Source organism: Coturnix japonica, chromosome 1 (assembly GCF_001577835.2).
Source record: "Coturnix japonica isolate 7356 chromosome 1, Coturnix japonica 2.1, whole genome shotgun sequence".
NCBI classification, from domain to species: Eukaryota; Metazoa; Chordata; class Aves; order Galliformes; family Phasianidae; genus Coturnix; species Coturnix japonica.
The window spans coordinates 85450102-85462900 of record NC_029516.1 but is presented as its reverse complement, the minus strand read 5'-3'; the positions used below and the strand labels follow the sequence as shown (position 1 = coordinate 85462900).

At 34.7% G+C, this 12799-nt stretch overlaps 1 protein-coding gene across 4 annotated transcripts in view; it reads right to left on the bottom strand.

The window, feature by feature from the left end:
• Positions 1-12799, bottom strand: part of GBE1 (1,4-alpha-glucan branching enzyme 1) — a 140222-nt gene that overhangs the window by 64491 nt on the left and 62932 nt on the right. For all 4 annotated transcript variants that reach the window (XM_015880095.2, XM_015880105.2, XM_015880114.2 and 1 more), the window contains exons 8-9: positions 3719-3834; positions 3375-3502 (exon numbers count right to left, since the gene is read on the bottom strand). In XM_015880095.2, coding sequence (XP_015735581.1) covers positions 3375-3502; positions 3719-3834 — 244 coding nt within the window. The remainder of the gene's footprint in view (positions 1-3374; positions 3503-3718; positions 3835-12799) is intronic.

Genomic DNA, 12799 nt, shown 5'->3' with positions numbered 1-12799 from the left:
ATGTCGATGTGCAACTGTCACTCTCTGGGCTGAATCCAGGGCAAAGGCAGAGCACAGTGCAGTGCTAACTCTACTTAGGGCAAATGAATTTTGATTATGCATTTTGATACACTGACTAAACACAGTTCTGTGAACAGTGTAAAACATGCAGGTGTGCTTTCCATTCCAGTAAAGGAATTTGAGGGTAGGTTTCAAGATTGACAGAAAAATCAGCAATTGTTTTGCATATTTGTGAATCCATTTTCAGTCAACATAAATATGTTAACCACAATTTTTCAAATGGAACATACAGAGTTGCCATATCCAACTCAACATTTTGATCATGTCTCTTTACCAGACTTTTAAAAGACCTCTCTTCCCAGAGAAAAAATCCCCCTATTCACAGTCATGCCTTACATGTTATCACTTTTTGGCAGTACGTACATTTGTGAGCAACTCTTCAAGGATGAAGCACAAGAACAGTAAAAAATCCTGTCAAAAATCCCTGGCAAACACCTTCAGAGCACATTAAGAATTGCAACCACTGCCATCAAACCACCCTGATGCGCTAGTTTCACAAAACAAGGTCAAATAGCATGCTAGTCGAATTAAAAAAAAAAAAAAAAAAAAAAAGTTTTATTAGTTAAATATATTAAATGTATTATCTCTTTTATATACTGCTTGACGATTCCTCTTCACCCATTGCAACCCAGGCAAGTCAAAAGGTTTGACACACATGGACTAACCCCTTTCATCTGCCAAGCCAGAGAGCCGCTCTGCTGAAAAGGCCCTGGGTTGGCAGCATGCTGAACAGGAGTCAGCAGCATGTCCTGGCACCAGAGATGTCTGGCATCAACCTCAGCTGAATGAACAGACAGATCAAAGGAAGGGATTATCACACTTCACTCAGCAGTCATTAGACCACAGAGAAAACAGCATCTACTTTTTTTCCCTGCCCAGCTAAAGACAGACACTGCCAAACCAAAGGGAGTTTTACCAGAAGGTTAGCAGGACACCAGGCTGGAGCCTTTGCCAGGCTGAAGACTAGGCCTTGTTCTGCATGAGCAAGAAGTGACTGTAGGGGACCTAACAGTGCCTGTGGGGTTACTGAGAAGACAGTCTTCATAATGAGTTAAGCAGCAGGAGAATGAGTGACACAGGTGCTAAATCAATATAGAAATGGTTCTAAATGAGTATAAGGAGAAATGAAAATCACTAGGAGGTTAAATATACAGACTGCCCAGAGAGGCAGTGGGAGACACATCCTTGGAAGTTTTCAAGACCAACTGAAAAAAAGCACTGAGCAGCCAAACTTGCCTAAGTTCAGTTTTGAACATATTTTGAACAAGAGGCAAGACTACATTATCCTAGTTACATTCCAACATGAACAAATTTATGTTCTCTTTTGAAGTATTATTCAAAATTTATGTCTTTATGATTTTCATATGAAACTTCACTCTTTCAATTTATTGAAGAAAATTAATAGAAGAGTTAAATTTAGTGGTAGCCATACTGAAGGGAAGTGCACAGCTTTAAAAATAAGACAGGTTGTCAAAAGAATTTCTGTACTAAAACAGTATTTTCTACAATATTCAGTCTCTTTATGTAGGTATCTTCATGTCAAGGTAAATAAATATAGAGATCCCATATGTTGTAAATCTCAAAGTTTAGTAAAGTGCCATTTCTTTCCACTGTAGACACTAGAAAACTAAGTTAAACAGTTCTCCTAAATCAAAAGAATGACTAATGGTCTCCAAGACATCAGACTTGAAACACACACTTTTCTCTGTGGCATCTTACCAGATCAACAGTGGGAGTCTGAGATTTAAATACCTTCCACTGACTTTATATCATATTTTTGAAAGTCAGATTTTGCAGAAGTAAGATTTCAAATTTAATATTTATACTCATCTATATCTACAGTTTGCCTTAATACTGAAAAAAAGAGAGACAGTATTAGATTGTTCAACATATTTTCCATTAGATGTAAGCAGCCAAAGCCTAAGCACTTGTTCACACTTGTTTGACATGAGCTGTATGCAAAAAATGCAGTCACTGCAGTAGAGATTTTTTGTCTGTTTGCTTTTATAAACCTTCAGGCATGATATAATTCTACTTATTATTTTTTTCCTTCTAATTATACAAAGCCTTAATCACATTTTTATTTAAAAGACAAAATGAAAAACAAACATACAGACAGAAGTATCTAAAAATTTAGAAGCTACTAAGATCTTTAATATACAGAATATTAAAAAACTGTAAAAAATATGAGAAAAGTAATATAAATTATGATTGGTTATGGTTATACAAAACCACATTTTACTCCTATGGCATTCATTCTATCATTATAGGCAAACAAATATTCTTCATTATCTTTCGTAGTTTTCATTTATGCCAACAGTTTCTCCTTTTGATCCATTTGGATCAAATTTGTCTTTTGTACTCCCAAAGGATGAAGACTGATGTATTGAAACAGAAGCAGTTTTCAACACAAGGAAGAGAAATAGATGAGGCAACTCATGATAGAGAGTTCTTAAGCCTGGAAATATAGGCAGATTGAACTCAAAATTTCATTGGCAGGAATGCTTATCATCTACATCTTCTTAGAAAATAAGCCTTCCCATTTACTCACAGAGTAACGAGACCATTTATTATTAATTGCTTACCAGATGTGGTTTTGATAGCCTTCCACTAAGCTTTTAGTCTATAATGTAAACTTACCCAAGTACCATGATTTTGTTTTCTGAAAAGGAACTAAGAACTCTAATACAAAAGTGTTTCATTAACAGTCTATATAGTCCCATAATGAGATATATATATATATATATTATTTTTTTTAATGAAAAGAATTATTTAAATATAATAACAGAAGAATCCACAAGAGAACTCAAACAATTTAAACATAGCCTATTTACTCCCTCAGAAACCTGAAGGAATTTAACACTTAATATAAACTATCATACACATTCAGTATTTACAAATTTATCACATTTATTATGAAAGTTAATTGTCAATTATGCCAGCATAATTCAAAATATGCAAAACAGCACAAAGGCTCTTAATTTTTAGTACCATGAATTGCTAGTGACAAATAGCGATCATGAAAAAGTAACAAAGTAATAAAAACAAACATAATTTCAAGTTCAAGAAAATGAGAGGTAAAAAAGAAAAGAATATAAATCTTCACATTAGTTAATGACCCGTTTATGTGGAGAAAATTCCCAATATGTGTATTCCAGTTGTTTTTCCCCCTCACAAGGCACAGACTGTCCTCTAATAAACATTTACCAGTTCATGCCACTTCCTGAGTCCCTGAAGGATGACTTGATAATTACCAGGAAATCACATCCAGAAGCAAATTGATCAATACTGAGTATGAAAAATTCTGATTTTACCTCTGCTATTGTTATGCAGTCTGGATGCAAGAAGTTAATCATGTGGTTGGCCAGCATCAGATAACACAAAGCATCTTCATCCACATCTAGGCCAAAATATTCATTGTAATCCCCACTGAATTCTTTGCCTATTAAGACAGGAAGTTTAAAAACATACATTATAAAAATATACTTTGTAATATGTAAATTGTTATTCAAAATTTCAAATCTATCTTCATAGGAGCAGAAAAAAGATACTGGCAAATCTAGATTAGTTTCTGAGTATTCAGTTAATTTTTGTAACACATTTTCCACAACAGAGCTGCAACAGGACTGCTTACATCAGAACTGATTAAATCACTTACCAATCCCATGATCATGGTAGAGCATAGATGTAACACCATCAAATCGGAAGCCATCAAAACCATAATCTTCAATCCACATTCTCAGATTAGACAAAAGGAATCTCAAAACTTCCCAGCTGAAATAACATGAATGGAAAATTTTAGAAACCTTGGAAGGAACTATGGTTCCTTACACAATGCACCTACTCGAATATACTACATACACTACTCATAGTGGACATTTTATTTTTTCTAATGACTTTTTTCCCATTCCTTGACCTGTGTCTCTTACTGCACAGAATTTTAAGCTACTGGATGAGAGCTAGGAAAAAAGGTACAATCTATCTGCACATACATATATTTATAGGTTGATGTTTTAACATATTATAATACAGAATGTGTTACTGTATGTATGGTTTGCATCTCTAAAACTGGTTATACTCTGAGGAAATAGATCTTATAAAAATGGAAAGGAAGTTATGTTAAGATTTGCTCCACAAGATGTTATGGATTTACAGCAATTTCTAGGCCCAATAGAAGTTCGAAAACTTCTGTAGTATTTTTTTCTTCCCCCCCCCCCCAATTATGCATGTAAATAACATGTCATCAGGAAGTTACTAGCACCATATCATATACTGTGTTACAGAAACTGCTTAAAGCACAAGCTAATGGAAATCAAAAAGATATTATTTGCAATTCAGAACAATGGGAATGAGATTTAATAAATACACAAACAAGGCAAGAACAGTAAATTGAAAATATAAAAGAAGTTCCAAAGTAAGTAAGCACAGCAGCATTTGTGAACAAAATTTGTAACAAAGAGCAGAACAGTCTCCTCCTACTCCCAGCACACTAACCACACTAGTTTCAAAACCACTCCTGTCTTGGTTCCACTGACTGTGCAATACTGTGCTCCTGTACTCTCGTACCCTCAGTACAGGCTGCAACCAAGTGCATCTCCTACAAGCTAAGGTTCAGGACAGCTCATTCACCTCAACCATTCCCATGAAGTATTTTTTGCCCACACATACAACATTTGCCAGTAGAACATAACGACAGTCCCACCCACTACCAAGTTTGAGCTTAGGGAAAGGAGCAAGATACACAGAAGCACACGGGGCACGTCCACTCATCACCCTCTGGCAGGGCGAGGTAGAAGGGGTACCACGTAACTCATGGTGCATTTGTTAGCATCACTATCGTAATTTATCTATGCACATACATGGAATTAGCCAGTGAAGGAGATCCTTGATATTTTCCATGTTTTATTTAGGAGATAATAGATGCAGCACACTCATAAGGCTATTACAACAAAAAAGCCAAACTCTATTTTGAACAAATAAACATTTCCACCTTCATTCCTCCCAGAACTATCCTCATGTGAAAGCTGCTTTAAATCATAAAATACAGCAGCATCCTACATGTATTATAAACCTGGTAAAATCCTGATCTCATTGAATAACAAACTCTCATTTCTCATTTTCTTTGCATGCATTGCATATAAATGTTTGTGTATATAGAAACAGAAATATTACTAAGTCAAAATTTCCAAAGCTGGAAATGTAAATCAATTGCCTGAATTCAATCATTTAACACATTTTGAGCATGTATTACATGATAACTTTTTTTCCTCAGAATTATTTAATTTACAAGATAGCATTATAGTAGGAATATCCCAACTTCTTGTCTGTAGAACTTCTCAGATATTTCTTATTTTTTATGTGAGATGATTTGCAATGAAAGAACAATAAAGACAATGCTCTGATGGTGAAAAGACTAAGAACATATCAACATTCTCATGAACTGGCAAACTTGTTCCTTCAAAATGCAACATTTTGCCAATGCTTGCTGAATCTTTTCCTGCCAGCATCAAATACGCAGCAAGCTCTCTGCTGTAAGCTAAGCACTATGAGTCACATCAACAGTAGCTGCACAGTGATAAAAATAATCTCTCATGATTAAGATAAAACATGTACAAAGAGTAGATGAATTGTCACAAGCACCAACAAGTCTTAGAAACTGTTTTTTCTCATTACAGACTGCTTGACTTTATAACCTTTTAGCACTTAGACAATGATTAGGATTTGTAAAACATACACAGAATTCCCAAGATGGTTCACATGCAATTTTTCCCACATTGTTGGCACTGAAGACTGATCTTTTGAAAAGGATGGAAAGGAAGTATGAAAATAATTTGTAATTACTCATACATTAACAAGTGACTACAGAGGAAAGTAAACAAGATGGATTTGCTGAATCAAAACATTAGTTAATAAATCAATTACTTTAAAAACCTGTGTAGGAGCAGGAGGTGTTTTCCAGCCATCTGAATGCACATAGGAGAGAAGATTGTGAATAAATAAGAAAACAAACAGATGAAATCTGTTTCTCATATAAACTTGAGAAAAAGAAAAAGTGTTTGAAAAAAATTTCTAGGGTGCAATTCTAGGCCATAATTGTCACCCTATACGGTGACATGGCTCCAAAACAAGAGCCAGAAGAACACCTTCAAAGAACAAGCAAATAACAAATCATACAGAAATTCATTAGTTCATCCAATTCAATTTGCTTATGGGAGCAGCAGCACTAGAAATAGAAGTTGACAGAAGTAACAAAAAATTGTGGAATTGCAAAATCGTAGCATACATGAAACACATCCACAATATAAGCAATAATTCAGTAACATTTCTAAAATAAATAGATCCCGTAATTTAACAGATATGCAAACAGGATAGCATTCATTAAAAATGTAATTTCTTTTGAGGAAAAGTTGTGCATTAAATTACATCCTAACAGTTTCTCACAATTTTACATGTCATAAAATTGATAAAGTTCTTTTATTCCTTGAAAGAACTAAGACAGAGAAAAAAATACATGCTGTATTTGCATTTAACAAAATGATTTACAACATAAGAAATTTAACCAATTGAGAAATCACTCAAATATAATTCAAAACAAAGGCGGTCTTTGCAGGGAAATCTTGTTTTTTGACCCCCTCCCAGTGAAAAATAACTTATGTATTTCAACTGAGAAATCTGCTTTTTTTGTGAAATGAGCACACATCTGCTTAGATGACCTGGTTTTGCAAGGTTATACGGAATTTAAACAACTAGGTTGCCACAAAACCTGTGAAAATTCTTGTAAACCATTCTCATTACCTACTTTTTTTTCATCCTTTGGTTATAAAGAGAGCAAACAACAATTCACTCTGGAATTCTGAGGCATTATGCCTCATAAGTGAACATGGTACCAGAGAGCTGCATTTTCTTTAGTCAGCTCACAGCACTCTCAGCTATTTGCACTTCCTGGGTATTGGCAGCATTGGCTATTCTTACATGAGTTTCAGCTCTCTGAGAGGAAGATACACTAAGAAGAGACAGACTACAGTTCCCAGAAGTTTCCAGTATTCCCCACGTTTTCCGATTCCGGGTAAAAGAGGCAGGAGATGGAGGAATAACCTCCCTTCCATTTATAGTAGCGCAATGAGCAACACGGTCGAAACTTCTTTCTCTCCAATTTATTTGATTTGTTACCTGTAACTCCTTTTCATGTCATACATTTTGTCTTACATTTATTATCATCTTAATTATTAGTTATCCTTCCTTATATTGGTTACATCATTCATACTTCTTCCCCTCTGGAAATGGAAAAAAAGGGGCAGGGTGTGAAGCCCTAGCACTTGTGAAAGAATCAACAAAACCACAAAACCCACTTACTATATACAATCATTTATCACTATCACTCTGCTCCCTGCATTGTGAGGTTCTGTTTGTTTTAAAGAGAAACAGATCCATCTTATGACCTTTCCATTTCACTTGATTAGATTATGCTCACTTTGTTACCTGTATGGAATTCATAATACTGAAAACATACAATTTATATTCTGAGATACATCAAAGCTGTTGACAATGCTACAAGACTTACAGCCTTTGATCTTTACTGTGTAAAATAGCTTTATCTTTTAAATGCTATTTCACATTAAAAAAGCATTACACTAAATAACACCCATAATACTACAACTCTCTGCGTTTTATCTTTCCTTTAGGTTCAATATGACAAGCAAAATCTTCTCAACTGTGTATTCGATAGCTTAGTCTAAAGGTTTCATGGCCAGCTTTCCTTCCAGCCCTTGCTAAAAAACTGACTGACACTGCAAGATCTTAAGACACAACTGTGGAACAGAGAGCTCTCTACTGAAAAAGAATGCACATGTGTCACTGCAAGAGGATGAAAGGTGTTGGCAAAGTAGACCTGCTATGCAGTAAAAAAAGTGATTTGCCAGCTCAGGTTAATGCACAAGTTAACAGTATTCTGACACCAGAATGGAAAGATAGACCTTCATTATGGACACATATAAGAATGACCAATCAATAAAGAAACAAAAATCCTACACATTTGAAATCAGAAAAGATGACGTATTCAGATGTAAACATTTGACAGCAAACCAGATCTTAATTTCAAGAGATGCAAAATCCCTCTGAGGCAGTGCTAGATTGTTTGACTTGTCAAACATCCATTTGTGTCTGTTGTAGATAATCGTGCTTCTACTGTATCTTAAAGAAGAGTAGATGTCTGCACCAGAACACAGCAGTGACAGAGGACTTCAGTGACCTGAAGTACATAGCATACCTTCAGGCCAGAAAAGGATGCAGTTAAGTACAAAAGTCTGAAACACTAAATTAGGAATCAGGGCCTTGGGATGACTCAGTGATTGTGAAAAAAAAAATGCAGTGTAAAATTTCCTGTAATCTCACTGCCTATACTGTGGCCCTCTGGAGTCTTTTGCCACTGGAATTTTTTAAAAAGCCAACTAGCCCTCATGGACTTAAAATAAAACAAAACAGATCTGCAGGAAGACCAGTTATTCTTAATCAATCTTATTGCAGTGAGGTGCCAAAATACCACAAAGTGGACATGTTAACAAAATGACACAGTCTTCTTCTGTTCAGGTATTTGACTATCAAATGCGCAGCTTTTATGAGCATTTTTACAAAAAGATAGGAACCACTGAAAAGGATTGATAGGAAAATGTTTTATATGGTTTTATAGAACCCTATTCCATTAAACTGAACAGTATGAGAGGTTACGATGCAAAAAATAAAACAAACAAAGAAGGCAGTTGAGCCCTTCAATTCTTCAGAATCTCTTTTGAAGAAATGCAGAAATCTTGCATGTGTAAGATCACATGATTACCATGGAACTTAATTACACACCTTTGCTTCACATGCACTTCCATGTTAGGCACAATTCTGTCAGAATGCTCCTCTGCTGCCATCTGTCACATAGCAACAAAATGAAAGAGAATATTGGTGGGAAGGTTCAACCTCTGCCACCATACCACCACCATTGGCCTCTGATGTCTGGACAATGTAATAAAATAGGAGATGTTACCTTTGGAGCAGTTCTTGCACACTCTGATAACTAATAATCCAACTGTTGCTACAGAAATGATGGTTAAAAAAAAAATTGAAAGGAAAAAAAAAAAAAAAAAAGAGGGCAATGCACAAAAACTATTAGTTAAGAATCATTAACACTGCATTATGTTCATCAAAATTAATTATGATCAAGCTATTTTTCATAACTCAGAATTAATTGCTGTTTTAGAGTCTGAAGTCATAATTTGATATTCTAAGACTAAGTGAAAGGTGTATAAAATATTGATTACTCTAAGTAAAAATGAAATCAACAGAGTAGTTTTCCTCATTTAGTTTTAGTTGAAAGTATTTTATTCAACTAAAGGTCTCCCCCCTCTCCTTTATGAGTAATGAGGAGCAACAGAAAAACATCTTTGAAGATGCAGAGGATTTTGCAATTTAGTTTTAGCCAGTGTTCCAGAGTCCCATATCTGACAATACCCATTCTGAAAGCATGTCCTGACACCCATGAGTTTGCTGTTATGCAGGGAGATGAAACTTTCAGTCACATCACTCTAAATGATACAACAGCAATATGCACTTGTTAGACTTACAGAATCATAGAATTGTTTGATTTGGAAGTGACCCTTAAAGGCCATCTAGTATAACACCCCTGCAATGAACAGGAACATCTACAGCTAGATCAGAGATTCCTCAGAGCCTGGTCCACTCGGACCTTGACTTGATACACATTCAATAATTACTTAGGGAAAATGATTTTATTTTTTTTATTATTTTTTTTAAGTAGGTCTGTCTTCCATTCAAATATAAGTTGTTATGCTGAAAATATTCCTAAGTAGCACTTTTCTAAAATTGCTACTTCATCTGTTACTGCAAAGAAGTGTTATTCAGAGAGGATCTGTTAGAACAAAATCTCACATTAACTAGAATGCATCCATATAATGCTCTCACGTTTTAAAAATTTGAATTCATACCTATATCAGAGCACCTTATTTTCTTCAAAACAAGGAAAGAACTGAACCTATGCTGACTCCAGAGCTTAGAAAGCCCATTTGTAATAGGAACACAAGGACATGGGGGCAGGTTATTCATTCAGTTCCTAAGAATAACAGTATAGGAGATGAAGAAATTCAGTTGTGTAGTGCTAGATGACAGATTTCTGGACACCTTCCATTACAATCACAAAGTTGTTGAAATATATGGAAAAATCACACTAGTGAGCCATATTTCTTTGAAACTTTAAAAGGAGAGCTTATCCACACTCCACATTTTCTAAACATAAACTAAGTGATTTTGAAAATAAACTTTTAACAGATGCCAATACCAAAATACTTCTTTGAAAAATTACTTTTATGCTGTAAGGTAAATGAAAAGTTCAAGCATGCTAGAGACTCGGTCTGTATCATTACATTCAAAGTGCTGACAATATAAATAACAGCACCTGAATTATTTTTTCCAAAATCCATCAAAAATCTGAGGGACACACTTTTCAGATGTGATTTTGTATCTGGGCTGTCATTTCCATAAGCTCCTTTCTCTACCCTTTTTCTTCAGAGCTACCACATACTGAGATCACAGTGTGTTCACTGCGGTCTACTGGTGCTGAGAAGATGAATTAAAATAAAAGTTTGTTACTAATTACTTTTAACTTATAGAAGCTGTGTGGATAGAGTTTCTGATGCTTTACCTTAGTTTTGAAGTTAAATTGACTATGTACGAGGTAAATAGACAAAGGCTCTAGCCTTTCGTCTAGCTAAAATTAAGAGATGATGAGAGCAATCTCGTCCTTCTTAGAGGTTCTCCCAGAGTCACTGTTACTGACCCTGGTGATCCAATGCTGTTTCCTTATCAGTTAATTTCTCTTGAGAACGAATGATCAGGAGGAAAAGAAATGCTAAAACATGGGAACTTGACTCTAAGTATTGAACACTGATTGTCTGTGTATCTAATTCCAGATCAGATGCACTACACCTTGATATTTAGGCGTTACCTAAGAGGTAACGCATGTATACACTTTTGCATTATTTACACTCTTGACTTTTGGAAAACTGTTACTTCACATACAGTATTTCAATAGTTGTTTGTTATCTACTTATGTTATGGTTCTTAATTATTTTGTCCCATTATTATTAATTTTGTCTCTTTTGAGTGATCTTTCCAAAATCTGATTGCAACTATCTGTATGTTAAATAAAAAATACATTAAAGTAACAAAATAAAAATAAAGGAAAAAAAAAACCCAACAAAAAATAAAAAAAACAAGACAAAGAAAAGATCCCTTAAAGTTCGTATTCGCTGCCTTGCATGTACCATGCCTAATTTTTCTCCAGCGTCGATCTTCTCTGCATACATCACTACTATGATAAAGCCTATGTTCCCTGCTTTGTGTGTGATAGTTTCCATAACACCTCTCCTTAATCTCCAATCTGTATAGCTATCACCTTTTTTCCTCCCAGCAAAATGGTCCTATTCACAACAGATTCATTAACCTGTTAAACTGCTCATGCAATTTGGTGAAGTAATCACGTAAGAAATCCTGTGAAATATGTCAATTTAAGCGTGGATTACTAAAAGCAAAATCATTATGACATTTAAATGGATGAGGAACGATTCTTTGCAGCATCTTGAATCTAGCCTAATTTCAGATCTTTATTGAAATACTGTGATTAACTTCAGGTAAGAGTCATTGTGTCTATTCAAAAGAAGAATTAATTCAATTGGCTACCAGCGGTGACCTCTATATTTTAAGACTGACTACTTTACAAAATTTTGAACAATTGCTTGCAGTTTTTCAGCGTGCCTCTTCCTCTCATGTTAATTTATTACTTAAGCACACATTTCAGAAACTTCATGTAAAGCTTGCACTGCAAGTTACTGGATCCATCATGGAGACTGGATCCATCATGGAAATTTATACATTCACACCTGGTCTTCTAAGCTTCAAAACATCTGTCTTTAAAGCCTCTTTGTCATATCAGTACAGTGCAGTAAAACAATCAAGCTTCCAGAAGAACATTAATTAAAAATTAATTATATATAGCAAGGTTAGACTGCATATATTCATATGCTCATGGTTGGAACATTACAGAGAGCTATTATTTTAATCATTTCAAATATACTGCACTTAATTCCACTACCTTCTGTTGATGCTTTCACTACTCCTTCCCCTCAAGGAATTTATTAACACCACATCCACAAATATGCATTTGAAAGTGCTTTCTTGACAGAATCTATAGTGATAACCAAAAGGAGGAGAATACAAAGAAACCAAGATTTTCAGAAGTGTATGAGCATTTATGTCATAAAGTAGTTTGGTGCTCTTATAGTCACCTTCAAAAAGTCCAATCTATTAGAAGTAGTGTTAATGACACACAGTTGTTCTTTTTTTAATGACACGTAGTTTTTTTACAGGCCATTTTATAAGAAACATAAATTTATGAGTTTTGGGGAAAAAACAGTAATCTTCCTACTGCATCACAAATGGTATTTTCTTAAAACTTTTAGTCATTAAGAAACAATCTTTGCTAGTCAAATCCAACACCAGTGCTAATGTATACTATAGAAACTGTCAACAGAGAACTTTCCTGTACTTAATGAAAGAGGACAGGTAGAATACAAATTGAAATAAGAATAGTTGTATCATGTTGCATAAACCTTCAATCTACACTCTTGTTCTTATGATAACTACCTCACAATCAACAATGTACTTTAATAATATATATACACTT